Source organism: Nicotiana tabacum, chromosome 24 (assembly GCF_000715075.1).
Source record: "Nicotiana tabacum cultivar K326 chromosome 24, ASM71507v2, whole genome shotgun sequence".
NCBI classification, from domain to species: Eukaryota; Viridiplantae; Streptophyta; class Magnoliopsida; order Solanales; family Solanaceae; genus Nicotiana; species Nicotiana tabacum.
Genome location: NC_134103.1, coordinates 49,605,593 through 49,623,194, shown reverse-complemented (window position 1 = coordinate 49,623,194; position 17,602 = coordinate 49,605,593). Strand labels below are relative to the sequence as shown.

At 37.3% G+C, this 17,602-nt stretch overlaps 1 protein-coding gene across 6 annotated transcripts in view; it reads right to left on the bottom strand.

Annotated features, from left to right (window-relative positions):
- The window catches only part of LOC107787386 (histone acetyltransferase GCN5), a 46,749-nt gene extending 29,708 nt beyond the window's left edge, over positions 1-17,041 (bottom strand). For all 6 annotated transcript variants that reach the window (XR_012706509.1, XM_016608941.2, XM_016608940.2 and 3 more), the window contains exons 1-8: positions 16,396-17,041; positions 14,712-14,776; positions 14,545-14,625; positions 12,927-12,998; positions 5,168-5,336; positions 4,255-4,298; positions 3,900-3,999; positions 2,155-2,223 (exon numbers count right to left, since the gene is read on the bottom strand). Coding sequence is in view for 5 of the 6 variants with exons in the window: in XM_016608941.2 (XP_016464427.1) it covers positions 2,155-2,223; positions 3,900-3,999; positions 4,255-4,298; positions 5,168-5,336; positions 12,927-12,998; positions 14,545-14,625; positions 14,712-14,776; positions 16,396-16,950 (1,155 nt within the window). In the remaining variant the exon portion in view is untranslated. The remainder of the gene's footprint in view (positions 1-2,154; positions 2,224-3,899; positions 4,000-4,254; positions 4,299-5,167; positions 5,337-12,926; positions 12,999-14,544; positions 14,626-14,711; positions 14,777-16,395) is intronic.
- Positions 17,042-17,602: the final 561 nt, after the last annotated feature.

Below are 17,602 nucleotides of genomic sequence, written 5' to 3'. Positions count from 1 at the left end.
AACAGTTGCTCAAGGAGTTAAAGTTCGGAGAAATCAGCAAGATGGAACTGGTGTGTGATAACCAAGCTGCTCTTCATATTGCGTCAAATCCGGTGTTCCATGAGAGGACTAAACACATTGAGATCGACTGTCACTTTGTAAGAGAAAATACTTTCAGGAGATATTGTTACAAAGTTTGTAAAGTCGAATGATCAACTAGCAGATATTTTCACTAAGTCTCTTAGTGGTTCTCGTATTAGTTACATGTGTAACAAGCTCGGTACATATGATGTGTATGCACCGGCTTGAGGGGGAGTGTTAGTTTACAGATATGTATAGTGTAGTCTTGTCCCACATTGGAAGAGGAGTAATATCTCCTTGTAGTGTATAGCTATAAATAGGGACCTCTTGTATTGTATTTATCATCCAATATCAATAACATATTTTCTCCCGTGCCTTCTCACATGGACGTTAAGAATGCTTTTCTCCACGGCGATCTCGACGATAAGGCCTATATGGAGCAACCACTTGGCTTTGATATTGAGAGGAGTCTAGTGGTCTTGTTTGTCGATTGCGTTAGTCACTCTATGGTCTTAAACAATCTCCTCGAACCTAGATAGGTAAGCCCAACACAGTTATTCAGGATCTAGCATGACATGTCATGAAGCTGACCATTTTCTACCAACATTTTGCTCCAAATTTGTGCATTTACTTGGTGGTTTATGTTGACGATATAGTCGACACATGCAACGATTCAAGATGGCATCATTAAATTGAATCAAAATCTCTTTCAGCACCTCAAGATCAAGGATCTAAGTAGATTGAAGTATCTTCTGGATAGCGAGGTAGTTTAATCTATAGGGATTGTCATTTCACGACGGAAGTATGCTCTCAACATTTTTTAGGAGACATGAATGACAAGCTAGAGCCTTTGACACTTCTACGGACACAAATATTAAGCTTCTACCAAGACAAAAGGAGCCACCTAGTGATCCTGCAAGATACAGGTGACTGGTTAGTAAGTTGAACAACCTCACAGTGACTCGACTTGACATTGCCTTTCCTGAGTGTCGTAAGTCAGTTTATGGACTCTCTTGTGATAGTGGAATTCAGTTTTCCATATTCTTTGATATATAAAATCAACTCCAAGAAATAGATTATTTTTCGAGGATTAAGGTCATGAGTAGATCGTTAGATACATAGGCGCTTATTGAGCAGAATCAACTTTTGATAGATGATCAATTTTTAGATATTGTGTTCTAGAATGAGGTATTTGGTGTGTTGGAAGAGCAAAATACTGAATATGGTTGCTTGATTTAGTGTAAAAACAGAAGATTGAGTAATAACTGTGGCAACTAGACAACTAATCTGAATCATAGAGTTACTTAGAGAATTGACGTTTGGGCGAATCAATCAGATAGAACTTTGTGTGTGATAATGAACTTGAACTTCATACTGCATCAACCGTTAGGCCACATCCTTAGTGCACTACCGCACAGCCTTTAGATGTCATGAATACATCCAAACATAATGTATACTCCCTTACTTTCAATTTATGTGACATACTTACCTTATTAGTCCGTTTCAAAAAGAATGACATATTTCTATACTTTAAAACAATTTAACTTTATTTTCTTTTATCTATTTTACACTTAATGAGAAGCATTTATAGCCACACAAATTAAAAGTCCCACAAAAGCTTTTACCCTTTAAGCTTTTAAAAACACAAGTTTCAAAAGTCTATCCTTTTTTTCTTAAACTCCATGTTAAGTCAAACTACGTCACAAAAATTAAAACGAAGGGAGTACTTGTTTGCCTCCTTTTGAAAAGATGGGCTAGTGGGAACCTATATGATAAGAGCTTCACTAAGAGAAGTCCATTACCAAAAAGATGATTTGGCATTAGTCAAATCTTCATGGTCCACTAACCAATATAAAAGCAAGTGCAAATTTTGTTCTCTCAAACTTAAGCCTTCGGACACAAATTCATTAGCTAAGCCGGCTTTGTCACTGCATCATGTTTTTCTTTAGACAGCCCCTTGTCCCTTGAGAACTAGAACCCTTTATCAAGATATTGAATTGATAAATACAAAAGACATGAACCACATTCGACCTATGCAGTAATGATAAATCAATATAAAGGATGGATCTTTTTTAAAAGATACAAAGTGTATACCTTCTGAAAATCAATTCCTGGGTAGACAATATGACAATTTGATAGCTCCCTTATCTTTTCATCAATTGCCTAACAATAAATAAAAAAGAAAATAATGCAAGTCAATAATCTCTCATTTTTGGCAGGAATGATGCCTTACTCTACAGTACTGAAACGTAAAAGGCCCAGATAAGCCTCCATGTACCTAGTCAATTAATTGGTTGCATAACAAAGGGAAAATAAACTCGAAGCAATATAATTTATCTGCCATAGGGTTACAATAACTCGAGCCGAACAAAATTCTACATTATAGCCAGGTGCTTTTTTTTTAAGTTGTACACTGTTTTGCCACCTTGCAAGTTCAAAGGCCAACGTGAAAGTGAGGCTGGATACTCATGTCATCCCCAAGAGAGGAACTTTCAACTACCTTAGGTCAATAATCCAAGTAATGGAGAGATCGATGATGATGTCACACATCGTATTGGAACGGGATGGATGAAATGGATGCTCATGTCCAGTATCTTGTATGATAAGAACGTATCACCAAGACTTAAAGGTAAGTTATACAGAGTGGTGGTTAGACTGACAATGTTGCATGGGGCGGAGTGTTGGCCAGTCAAGAGCTCTCATGTCCAGAAGATGAAAGTAGCGGAAATAAGGATGTTGAGATGAATGTATGGGCATACTAGGAGAGATATGGTCCGGAATGAAGATATTCGAGACAAGGTAGGAGTGGCTTTAGTGATAGACAAGATGTGGGAAGCGAGGCTGAGATGGTTCGGGCATGTGAAGAGGAGATACATAGATGCCCCAGCAAGGAGGGTGAGAGGTTTTCAATGGCAGGGCTTAAGAGAGGTAGAGGTAGGCCGAAGAAGTATTGGGAAGATGTGATTAGGCAGGACATGGCACATCTACAGCTTACCGAGTACATGGCCCTTGACAAGAGCGTATGGAGGTCGAGAATTAGCGTAGAAGGGTAGTAGGTGGCCGAGCGTAAATCCTTCCTATACCAGTAGTTTTTATTACTATTCTCGTGTTTTCTTTCCTAGATTTCTATTACTACCTGATGTTGCTTCTGCTTTGGTTTTACTATTATCTTGTTGTTACTGCTTCCTTTTCTTCTTTATTACTGTATTCTTTTTTCAAAACTTGTGTGACTATGATTGCCTGAGACGAGGGTCTATAGGAAACAGCCTCTCTACTTGCACAAAGTAGGGGTAAGGTCTGCGTACACATTATCCTCTCAGACTCCACTTGTGGGATTATACTGGTTATGTTGTTGTTATTGTTAACACCGTTTTGCTACCAGTCGTACAACATGTTGGGGGACAAAATTTGACAAACTGCCAAAAGTAAATGTTATCAATTGTGAAACTGTGCATATCAGCTTATCACCTTTTTACTTCTCTAATATCATCCATCTAGAAACCAACTGTGCTGTGATTAGCAATATAAGTATGTCCTAACCACTAGCTAAATGACCCAAAGTTTGAGAGAAAATTATTTCTCTCAAACAGATAATGAAATGGTATACTTATTTATCTGAAGGCCTCTAAGCAACCCCTCCCCTCTCCTCCAACATTTCATCAGCAAAAGCGGAGATGTAGGTGAGGCTCAAAAGCAAAAAAGAATTTAAGTAAAAAGGTGAAACAACATAGACAACTGAAATTCAGATGACACCCTTCAACAATTTTCATCAAAAAAATATCACAAAAGGAAGCCTAGCCAGTGTCAGCAAACATCATGAAGCAAAGATATCAGTCTACCTGCCTTTGACGACGTATCATGGTAGATAAATCAGTATATGGAAGCTTTGGATCTATTTTGCATTCCATAAGAATTCCACCGTCATAATCTTTAATATACCTGGACAAGAAATTAGCATATATAGCAGAAAACCACAGTAATTCAAAACATCAAACAGAACTTTAAGCTTTTCTCTTTTTTATTTTTTTTATTTATTTATTTTCTTTATTTTTTATTTAAAAAATTGTTTGAGGCGGGTTGAGGAGTTGGGGTGGAAGAAAAGTCGCAGAGTACCCTATAGAAGCATATTGAATTAAGCCACGAAAATATCTTCAGGAAAGGTATTTGTTCCATGAAAGCTTTCTGTTAACTTACCCTTGCCAACGCTCTTTCTCTAAATAAATCTCTTTCGTGAATCCCTGCAAGCCATTATAAGAAGTTAAATCTTTCGAAAGACAACTAAAGAATGATAGAGCTTCCAAACAATCAAGAAAGAAGCTAACAAGTAATGCACCAGATGTTGTCCAAGATTAGGTAACTGATTAAAAGATCCTTCAAGAGCTAAACTGCAGATTTCCTCATATGTATGAAAGGACTTCGAACTTATCAGAAAAGAAGCATAATACGAGATTCAATTAACTAAATTTATTACCAACAAAAGAATCCAAGGGCAAATAGGACTATGCTTGCAGAAAAGGTGGTATGCCTCAGGTATAAGTATATTTAATTTTGGCTCTGCGGAGATGCTCTGAAAAACAAAACCTTGAAGCATTTTTTACCATATTGTTGCTAACCGCATTAACACCTTCTGTACAACATTTATACTGGTTGACCAATTTTTTCTAACACGTGGCCAATAAGTCGGGCTCATAAAAAATGATCTACAAGTTGTTCCATTATATATCTATCAAACAGCTCCTTTCCGAAAGTCAACTACACAAAACTTTTATCACAATTTTCTTAAGCGTAATGCAACAACTTGAAGATCATTTTTATGAGCCCGTTCAAATCTTCATCTGGTTCTTTTATCCTAAATTTTGATTTCTGAATAATGAGTAAAATATTGCAGGCAATAGTGATGATTGTCACCTCTTGAATAACGGAAATATAACATAAATGGTGAAAGGGAAACTCTGAGTTAGGTAATGCCACTATTTTTAACAGGCTCCTGAATAATTTATAAGACCCATAAACAGAGTACATTCATGTAAACATGAATTTGCTGAATTGACTGGTCAAGTCTGTTGCAAATAATAATACCACCTAAAAATAAGAGCCAATCTAGCACCTGTTTGACAAAGTAACCAACAGCATTGTTGTCAGCATATGTTAGAAAATGAGTCAGCCCATCCACATCACGAGCATGCTGCTTTAAGTGATTCATCAGTCTGGTGCCATAACCCTTAACTTGTTCATCTGCTGTTATTGCACAAAAAGCTATCTCCCCAAACTTCTGGCTACAGCATCAATAAAAAGAATTGCGTCAACAATTTATAGATAAACAAGATATGACAACTGAACATATTACACACTTCCTCCACTTCTTTTTTCTGGGAAAAGGTGTAAATCAACATATTAAACAATACCAACAACATACCCAGTGTTTTCCCACAAGAGGGGTCTGGGGAGGGTAGTGTATACGCAGACCTTACTCCTACCTTGAGTAAGTAGAGAGGCTTTTTCCCGATAGACCCTCGACTCAAGGAAAACAAAATCATGGCAGTTTAAAAAGAAATACAATAGCGAAGAAGACATAGAAAAAGAAGCGGTAACAACAGCAAGATAATAAGAAAACCAAAGCATAAGCAACATCAGTCATCAGGTAGTAATAGAAATCTGAGAATAAGGAAATTTGAGAATAAGACTAGTGCTACCGATAAGGAAAGGAAATACGCTTGACTGCCTACTAATATTCTACTCTAAGTAGGCGTTTCGACATAAATTTCAAGTTTTTTTTTTTTGGAATTTGGAATTTCACTAAAGTTTGATTGGAAGATGAAGTTATGCTTGGTTATAACTTTTGATGTGTATTTGGATGTATTTTTTCTCAAAACCATGAAACATGATTTATACCCCACAATTTGTAAAAACTATCAAAATCACCCCAACTTGGCTGTCCTACCTGAAACAAACAATTAAACCCGCTTAATGCTTAACTGCACTCATACCTTTTTAGTAGAAAAGATAGTGAAAGTCGATGAAACTGATTTTACTAAAGATAAAGAAAACTTGATAATCACAATGTAGAATTTTGTTGGCGAAGGTTTCTTCATCTCATTATCTTCTTACCGTTTTAACTTAGTTATAGTTTCTCTCAACTGTAGGCAATAACAAGGGAAAGGGGGTGTTTGATGGTTAGCTAGGGAAAGTGGGTGTTTGATGGTTAGCTAGGTATTTAATTCTAGTGGATAGATGGGGTTCTTTTACCGATAAGGAAAGGAAATACGCTTGACTACCTACTAATATTCTACTCTAAGTAGGCGTTTCGACATAAATTTCAAGTTTTTTTTTTTTGGAATTTGGAATTTCACTAAAGTTTGATTTGAAGATGAAGTTATGTTTGGTTATAACTTTTGATGTGTATTTGGATGTATTTTTTCTCAAAACCATGAAACATGATTTATACCCCACAATTTGTAAAAACTATCAAAATCACCCCAACTTGACTGTCCTACCTGAAACAAACAATTAAACCCGCTTAATGCTTAACTGCACTCATACCTTTTTAGTAGAAAAGATAGTGAAAGTCGATGAAATTGATTTTACTAGAGATGAAGAAAACTTGATAATCACAATGTAGAATTTTGTTGGCGAAGGTTTCTTCATCCCATTATCTTCTTACCGTTTTAACTTAGTTATAGTTTCTCTCAACTGTAGGCAATAACAAGGGAAAGTGGGTGTTTGATGGTTAGCTAGGTATTTAATTCTAGTGGGTAGATGGGGTTCTTTTATAAATACCAAAAAATTGGGGTAAATTTTTAAAATCTAAAAGTTCCCAAGTTGTAGATTTTCAACTTGTTGAAAGCACTTTTTCAAATTTGAAAATCCATCCTAAGTTGGATTTGAAAAATTGTAAAATTTTCATAACCAAACATTGTTTTGAAAAAAAAATTAGAAAAAAGGAAAAAATATTTATGTCCAAGCGGGTCCTAATTCTCGACCTCCACACCCTCCTATCAAGGGTCATATCCTCGATAAGCTGAAGATGTGCTACATCCTGCCTAATCACCAAATACGTCGAAAACTTCCGACCGATATCGTCGCAAATGTTTTGCGCCCACGTGTTTTCCGATACATCTCCTCACAAGGGCATCCGTGCATCTCCTCTTCATGTGTTCAAACTATCTGAGCCTCACTTCCTGCGTTTTGTCCACTACGGAAGTCATTCCACCTTATCCTTAATATCATCATTCCTAATCTTATCTTTCCTAGTATGCCCACACATCCATCTCAGCATCCTCATTTTCGCTGCTTTCATCTTCTGGACATGAGAGTTCTTGACTGGCCAATACTCTGTCTCATGCAACATAGTCAGTCTAACCATCACTTTGTGTAACTTACCTTTAACTCTTGGTGGCACATTATTATTGCACAAGACACCAGATGCGAGCCTCTATTTCATCTACCGGACTCCAATAAGATGTCTGACATCATCATCAATCTCCCCAGTACCTTGGATTATAGACCCAAGATACTTGAAATTTCCTCTATTGGGGATGACTTGTGTATCAAGTCTCACTTACACATCCGCCTCATGGGTTATGTTACTGAACTTGCACTCCAAGTATTTTGTTCTGGTCAACCTAAATCCTTTAGTCTCTAGCGTTTGTCTCCAAACCTCCAGCCTAGCATTAACTCCGCCTCTTATCTCATCGATCATCACTATGTTATCTGCAAATAACACACTCCATGGCAATTTATCCAACACCAAGGCAAATAAAAACGGGCTAAGAGTTGATCCCGGGTGCAACTTCATCACGGCTAGGAAGTGTCTGAAGTCTCCTCCAACTATCCTTACCCAGGTCTTAACTCCATCATACAAGTTTTTAATCACCCTAGGTGTATGCAGAACGTACATCTCTAGCCTCCAAACATCTCCATAGGACCTCTCTTGGGACTTCGTCGTATGCTTTTTCTAGGTCAATGAACACCATATGCAAGTCGCTCTTCCTCTCCCTATACTGCTCAACTAATCTCCTTACAAGATGGATGGCTTCTGTGGTCAATCGCCCTGGCATGAAACTAAATTGTTTCTCGAAAATAGACACACTCCTCCTCACCCTCATCTCCACCATCCTCTCCTAAACTTTCTAGCAACTTGATGCCCCTGTAGTTATTGCAGTTTTGAATATCACCCTTGTTCTTGTACATCGTCAGTTTACTCCACCTCTATCCTTCGGGTATATTCGATGTCCTAAAAATGACATTAAACATCTCAGTTAACCACTCCAAACTTGCCCTGTCCACACTCTTTTAAAACTCCACTAGGATCTCATCTGGTTCGGTCGCTCTTCCCCAGCTCATATTGCACATAGCCCCCACAACCTTCTCAACCTTTATACGCCTACAATAACCAAAATCTCGACGGCTCCTGGAGTGCTCCAAATCACCCAGCATATTGTGTGATTAAAATCTACTTGTCACCTTCGTCTAAAAAAATTTACTCACTTTTGTTTAACCAATTTCTTTTAATGGGATCCCTTTTCCCTTGAATATTTTTTTCTTTTGAATATTAGACTATTTAAGTAGTAATATGGAACATATTTCTATTGCTATAATGCTTTAAGCTTATCAAAAATCACCTTTAAATTTAGTATTTTAGACCGTGTTATCTTGTTCAACTTCACCCTCAACCCCCATGCCCAATCAAATTAAGATAACATATTGGTACACAAGGATTAAGATGTCTACGCGATTAACTAATTAAAAATACATATGAAGCATTGAATCAAATAAGATATAATGGACTTAAACCAACTTTATGCAAATGTCTAGTAAGTATTGCTAAGTCATCACTTATCAAAAGAGAAAAGTAGTGATCGGACGTCTACAAAGTACTTATGGTTGAGAATATTGTGTATATTAGTTAGAATCAATTATGAAGATATTATTTATTTGAAATTATCTAGTTCTTTCCTACATTAGAACAAAATGTATTTGATATTTAAACATTCAATAGCTTGGGATAATGATTATGAAATACATTCTTCATTTCCTTCTTCCAAATTATAATTTTTAGAGCAATTTCGACTTTCGAGATATCAATCATTGTACTTTTAATAGGAAGAACTAAGAAGAGATTCAGTCACTGGCACTGCACACTTACCAGTGACCTCCGTAAAAAGAGAAACCATCGCCACGACGACCATCAAAGGCTGCTCTACATTTCGAAGGTGCCGCACATAAACCAACACCACATACATACTCGAAATCCGCCGGCAAGAAGAACTTGGAAAGCAACAACCTCATTAGAGTTGAGACGCGTAGGGATATTCTCTGACTTTTTCAGCGAGATCTATCTACATGCCGGCCTGTGTAATGTCTCCTCGGAACTTCCCGACAAGATCCTTTCTTCTGCTGGAGTTGCCTACTCATTTCAAGTCTTTTAGTCAGTTTACTGCTATAACCAAGGCACTAATCTACGGTTCGGCCAGTGCAATCTACTTTTCTGGCCATCTATCCTATGTTTGTCTGAATTCTTCAAAAAATATTACTGCACCCAAGTCTGGTCCTCCAAAAATAATAACTTTTCGAGGATCCGACACACATACGATGACATTTCCGAAGTATCCGAGCAAACATAGTATCTCTCTTTTCCGACATCTTTTCTGCCAATTTCTACATTGTGGGGTCACATAGGCCTTCTGAGGCAACCCATCACCTTTTCTTCAGTGTCCGATCACCAGAAGTACTTTTTCGTAAGTAATAATTTCTTTATTGGCAGATCTATCTTTTCTTCAGACAAATTTGCCTTTCTCTTTCACTCTAGGGTTTATCTAAAGCCTGTGGTTACATTCAAATTTCAAATTTTAGGTTCCGGCAAGTTCTCGGACATCAATAATATATTTCAAAAATAGAATCGGGTGATGCAAGATGTTAGATAATTTCCTTGTTAGGTTATAAGTAGTTTCTTACACACAAAAAGGCAAGTAAACAAGCATATTCATTAATCATAATTGATGTTCAAACTAGCAATCATGTTGCTAACATTTCTCATTCTTCTAACCCTAAACCTTGGGTCATGGACTCACGAGCCTCAGATCATATTATAGGTAGCAAATCGCTTTTCTCTTCTATATCTTATTCTCAATCTCTTCATATTCCCATATTAGCCAATGGTTCACAAACCATAGCAACTAGAATAGGCCAAATTATCCTATTTCCCTCAATAATATAAGAATCAGTTCTTTACTTTCCTGGTTATCATTTTAATCTCACACTCACTAATCACTTGTCTCAATCATTTAATAGTTCAGCAACCTTTCTTAATGCTCAATTCTTCTACAGGATTGCAATATAGGAAAGATCTATCAAGAAATAGACGTTGGGCCTATCTCAACCTTAACAGCTAGCTCATGAGAAGATTTGCCCAACACCATATAAGGAAACCAATTACCCCATCTACAACCATGTGGGACTATTCTAACATTACCACCACCACCACCACCATCCCACACATTCAGGACTGGACATTTGAAACGTGTATTATATAACATAAGGACCTAACATCAGGTAAACCAAGAAGTGAGATAGGTCTTGCTCTGATACCATGTCAAGAAATGGACCTTAGGCCTAACTCAACCTCAAAAGTTAGCTCAAGAGGTGAGAAATGGCCCAAGGTCCATAACTTATCATAGTATCAGAGCAGGCATAGGCCTTGAGTTCGAGAAGGCATAGGTCTTCAATTCGAGTCTCACTGTTACTCTATGATCAAAAAGAGTTTTCACGTCGCTGGCCCATGAAAATAAATTAAGCCGTATGTGAAGAGGCATGTTGAAAACATAATTAGATAAATAAAAAGGTGTTCTCTCTAACAATTTAAAATTTTAGATGAGATGGTCGCACAGTTAAACATCTAGGAAATCCCAATTTGTCTAAAGTTCAGAAAATAATTCCTGATTTGTCTCACTTGTCTACCTTAAAATGTGAGCGATGTCAACTTGGCAAAAATACTTGTTCTTTCTTTCCTTGTCATCCTGATAACCGTGCAAAGTCTCATTTCCCTTTGGTCCACTCAGATGTATGGGTTCTAGTCAAGTTACCTCTACTTTGGAGTTCTATTACTTTGTTAGTTTCATTGATGATTATTCAAGGTGTACTTGGATTTTCTTAATGAAAAATCATTCAAAATTATTTTCCATTTTCCAAACCTCTTGTGCTAAAATACAAACTTAGTTTGTGGATTCCATTTGCAGTATCGTATTGACAATGCACCAGAATATTTATTTTCCCAATTTCAACTGTGTGTAAACTCTAGTGGGATTATTCAGCAAACATCTTGTCCTTATATAAGTTATACCTTCTCAACAAATAGGGTAGCAGAGAGGAACAATAGGCATATCATTGAAATTGGTCACACCCAACTCATTCAATCACATGTTCCATTAATATTGTGGAGAGATGTGATCCTCATATCATATTATTTGATTAATCGTATGCCTTTCTCTATTATCAAGGATCAGGTTGCACACTTTGTTTTATACTCATGTTCAACTATATCTTCTCTTCCCCCTCTTTTCATTAAGAGCACGTGTTTTGTTCATAAATCTTATTCCTAGGAAAGATAAATTAGCCCCCATGCTCTCAAATATATGTTCCTTGGTTACTCTTACGGTTAGAAGGGATACCTTTAGTACTCACCAAACCTGTGTGGTTACCTTAGGTCAATTGATGTGACCTTTGAAGGTCAAAGGATGTGACCTTTGAAGGTCAACCTTATATCACATCTTCTTTCTCCGACTATTCTGACATCTCTCAAGCTTTATCCAAACCATCTTCAGAGATTCTATTTGCACTTCTTCTGCTCCCACATCAGTCTTACCAATATCAACTCTGGAAATCCTATTAGTATCCCTTCTTCGTCAGCATCACCACTTTCGAGTACTCTTTTGTCTTCTCTTTCACTCGCTCCTCCAACTTCACCAGATTGAAGTATTTCCTCTCCTCTGCATTGAGATCACTTGTCCAAATAGAGAAATGTCATCTCATAGCGTAAGTACGGTATAGACATTCTTGAAGAGACATGAACCATTGATACTCTTATGGATCCGACTAAGTTATTGCCAGGTTAGGAGGAGCCCTTTAATGATCTTCGTAAGTATAAGCAGCTAGTTGGTAAGTTGAATTACCTCACAGTGCCTTGACCTAACACTACCTTTCGGTGAGTGTTATAAGTTAGTTTATGGATCCCCTTGTGACAGTCATTTGGAGGTTGTTGTCCATATTCTTTGATACATAAAAATCAGCTCCAAAAAAAGAATTTGAAGATCAAGGCCATGAGCAGATTGTTGGATATATAGATGCAAATTGGGCAGGATCACCTTCTGACAGACAGAAAATTGGATGTTGTTCCTATTCTTCGATACATATAATGAGCTCTATGAAAAGGATTCGAGGATCAAGGTCATGAGTAGATTGTTGGATACACAAATGCAGATTGGATAGGATCACCTTTTGATAGAATATCTACTTTTGGACATTGCACCCTCCTTGGAGGTAACTTTGTATCTTGGGAAAGTAAGAAACTGATATGGTTGCTTGGTCTAGTATAGAAGCAGAATTGCGGCAACTCATGAACTAGTTTGGATCAAATAACTGCTCAAAGAAATAAAGTTTGGAAATCAACTAGATGGAAACTTGTGTATGAAAATCAAGATGCTCGAATGAAAAGAAGTTCAGCATTTAATTACTATTGGTCACTTTACGCAGTTGAGTGGAAAACTATTATTAGACGCTGCAAAAGCAAAATCTATTTGATACAAAGAATCACACAATGACTCCAACCTCTTGCTCCAGGAGTAGAATAATAAAAAGAACAAGACAATTACCTGGCATATGGACGATATGTTATACCACCAACCACCAGATTACGTCGGATGACCATTACAGACTTATGGCTCCTGCAACAAGTAGAAATGAAAAAGAGACTAAAAGTACTTTTCAAACACTTCAAACTCACAAGCTATTAGGTACCAAGAAAAGCTATATAAGGTCATCATGAGCATTTTCTTTTTCTTTTTTCTTTTTGTGATAAATCAAAAACCTTATGAATGAAGGTCATAACCCTGTTGTAGAAATGGTATACAAACAGAACAGAGCCTATATAAAAATATTATTCTCTACAAAGAGCATCAATCATCTACATTGACCACGATCCCATTGGTACTCTAAAATTTTACAAAAAGAGAAGGGAAAAAAGTGGCACTCTGATATAAATAGAGGAGTTCTCCATATGCCTAACTTACTGCCAATTCTGGCAGAACATCCTTGAATTCTTAATTTGAGAAGCTTATTTTGTCGAAACTCCCGAATTCCTTTTTCTCCACATTGTTCATATAATTGTCAAAGGATAGACTCCAAATCCCCTTCTCTTCCTTCCAATTGGCCAACTTTAAATTAAAAAAAGATCATTGCCCAGTATCCAGCACTACCCATTTAATGGCAAATAGGTTCCAAACTCTACCCCAATGTGATTGACTTGAAAAAAGGTAAATAATATCAAAAACCATGAATAGTGCATCAAACCATTGTTGGATTACTTCTCAAACAGTAAAAGTGGAAGCATGATATCTCCTTGAGCTTAGGTGGTCGGTCAGTACAATCTAATTTGAACTTATTCATAACTACATGTTAAAGGTTATAGATGGTAGCAAAATCGGATATTAAATTATCGCCATTGCAGAATGGTTAATCTTCTCTATAGAAACTTAACTAATACTGAAATACTTTGTCAGAGAATAAATCCTCATTTAATATATTGTTGCAACTGCCAAGAAACTTCTTCTTCAAAATAAAAGTGAACTATAGGTACAGCAAAAAAAGTGAACTATAACTAACTTATACACTTTCAACTTGGAACAATGAAGAACATGAACCACTCCCTCTTTGTCCAACTCTCTACTACATCCCTCCTCTTCCCTAATAGCCCGCATCAACTACTCCCCCTTTCTTCTCCTCTTTGACTGAACACTACCTCTCATAGCTCAGGTCTCCAACTCACCTCCTCACTATACAAAAATGTTCGTAAATACCGACCGCTCCTTTCACCTCCTCCACGACCTTAAGGAACTGCCAGATTCACTTCCATAGACTCTATGAAGCTCCTGCTCTTATTCACTACAGCTAGCTAAAAGAATTTAGTATTTGAGTCCCCTCCAACAACAATGCCATCAATTTTTTTCTCCAACTAGTCTTTGGATATTGCTCACATCTCTAACTCTCTCTTCAACTCCTCCCTCTTTTTTTCCCTTTCCTTTAACTCCCTCACTCCTCCCGCTCTCCCCCCCCCCCCCCAACAATAGCAGTAGGCTGATATAAATAAATTCATTATGATGAAAATAAACTTTACAATGAGTATTCACATATATCTTTGTATATAAAACAATCTTGGCCACGTCAAGAAAAATCAAAAATCTAAATACTAAAAGAACATTTCAAAATTCGCACCTGTCCATCACAAGACGAACAATATATTCCTTAGGCATGTTTGGGAGTTGCCTCGCAAATATATTCTTCAATCCTATTAACCTGGAAGAACATTTAGCAATTATTGGTAGCCTAGATAGTTCGCCTGCATAAGATTATATCTAACAGCATAAGATTAATATTAATACCAAATCATGTGCTCATCAATACCATCGTTTGAAACACATGCAAACTTGAGTCTTCCAGACTCCTCCTGCAAATTTTAAAGTTTAGTCGATATTAAATAAAAGGAAAAAAGTCAACAAATAAAGTTGAGAATTTGCTGAGAACCCATACCCAAAATTAGAAGTTGTAGAAACAAAAACTACATCCATAACACCCTTTTACATGATAGGACTCAGATATTCAGTTGCAAAGATTTGGAACCTCAATCCTAATAACCTCAACTTCCTCAAACAACATGAAGTTCCTAAAAGAAAAGACAACAGGGTAAGAATATCTCTCCCCGTCCAACTCTTACCACCAGGATAGCACAATTTGCTTTAGTGACAGATCTAATCACTTTATTCCATTCTAGAAATTAACATGTCTTTTAAATCACACCTCTCTTTCTCAACATCACTCTCTCACTGATAGTCAAATATCACCTCCTGTAGTTTGTAGTGACTAATTAGCTATCTCGTTTTATTCAGTTTTTCTTGTCTCGGGAATTGGACATATTGCATTGTCCAGTTTGGTATGACTCACTTGATCTTTTGTTTTCTCGTTGCTAAAAGAGTGTTTGAATTTACTTATGTATACCTTGTGCGAAAACTGTTCTTTTTTCCGTCTTCCATCAATTTCCAGTTTCCATTTCTTTTCTCTTTTTCCTTCTCAACAATTTTCTCCAGTTCTATAACAAGCCAAGAATACTGGATACTTCCACATCTTAAGGTAGTCCAACCAGAAAATTTAAGAAGAGCTAGTATCTATCTCGACTTGCAACATCAATTTCCTAGCAGGACCACATAGCCAAGAAGGAAGAGATACATGTAATGGAACGAAAAATTCAGAAATCATAAGATAGCAAATAGTAAAGTTGAGCAAAAGTACAAGTGCAAAATTTTAGAAACAACCACTGGCAGTAGTAGCCACCTTAAACATAAAGTTAGAGCGAGAGAGGAACAAAAATTCATGATTGATTGCAGTATCTTGAGCATGTTTGGTACTCTAGCTCAGGCGGGGTTGATTCCACTTGCACCAGCCACATCTCAGGCCGGGGAAGAGCTCAGACTCCCCCGGCCCGTACCCCAAAGCAGCTGGTCCATTTTGACCAGGTCCCAGAGGTTATACCAGTGCAGCCGGTTGTTCCAGTTCAGCCCGAGGTTAGGGCAGCAGCATCTGAGTACTGAACCTACCCCTCTCCACTGAACTCAAAGAACAATAAAGGGGGACGCACGCAAATCAATTTACCAAAAAGTTCAATGCCCAAGTTTAAATTTTTTTATTTGTTATTCATTACAAACGGACTTCAACCATTCGCATTATCTCAAACTGAATGCATCAATTGTATACCATCTGCTCAATGTGTCCTACAGAAAAAGGCAGGCATCACTTCACAATCAAAAAACAGGACATAGAAGCAGGAAACATACTCTTATACTTCAATTTTCCATGGAAAAATTTCCCTGTCGAAGATTATTTTCTAGAAAATATTTTACTTAAGTATCACGGCTAAATGAAGCAATGAGGTCAGCAAGGATTCATATAGCGACTCCCAACTTGTCAGGGACTGAGGATTAGTTGTTGTAATAATATTTTCAGGATATATTTTCATCATAATAAACACACTGTTACTGGATATATTTTCCCTCATAACTGAAAAATAGCTACCTCTCTCTTTAAGCTCTCTTCCCTTGCAGTGTAGGCACCACTGGTCTGTAAATTGTCAGTAAAAATGTTCTTCATACTCTCATCCTTAACCACCGCCCCTGAAACAGAACCAGCAGCAGCTGTAGGTGGCATTACACAACCCTCTTTCACTACCTCCGACGACTCAATTTTCACCGAATTATCACTCTTAAGCTTAGTATTCCTCCCTGACCCAGAGGGTGCACTATTCTCCAACCGCGACGCAGTGAAATTGCGCATGGAAGAGCCATCGTAATCTTCCTCGTCATCATCACCCACCTCTTCGGAGTCGTCTTCGGAATCGGAATCAGCACCGCCTCCGCGGGCGCTGATACTCTCTAGGTCATCGTTGGAGGTGAGAGCGCCGTCGCGCGTGTCGGAGAAGGAGGACGGGAAAGGCGGCGCGTGGTCGTCAGATGCCATCTTGCGTTTGTGGATCGACGAGGTTGCTGAGGCAGACGCCGAATGCGAGGGTGATGGAGATTGTGAACTCCGCGACCGGCCCGGCGCCGTCAGGTGGGATGAGTGAGCATCCATTGGTTCCAAACATTTTGAAAATCAGGGATTTTATTGAAAAGAAAAAGCCACTCTTTTACTTTATGATCAAAATGCTTCTTTTGTTAAAAAAAGAATAATAATAAAATATGTTTCATTACAAGATTTTATTATCTAGATTGCTTAAGCTCCGCCTAAGATGCCTCATTTGTCTTTTTTAATCAAGAAGTCTCAATCTTAATACATATCTCAATATCAAGATGTGTATTAAGATTAAGACATCTGAATCTGAATACACATCCAAATATTAAAATGTGTTTTAAGATCTGAATACTAAATGATTAAGACTGCTTATTTTTTAAACATCTGAATATATAAAAATTATCTTTATTTAAAATTTAATAAACATAAATTCAACTACAATACTAATTAATCTAATATTCTATCAATAAATTCAAATACAATACTAATTAATCTCATATTCTATCAATAATATAGTAGTTGGTGGTGGTGATGGCTAACGGAAGTCTTGTGAGTGCCGAATAGAGGCAGTGGTTGATGGTGATTTTAGTTGATGATGGTGGTTCTTGGTGGTAACTAGTGGTGATTGGTAGCAATAGCGATTATGGTTGAGGATGGTGGTGGTGGGTGATGTTGGTAAATAATGGTGGGTGGTGGTTGTAGTTGTGATTGA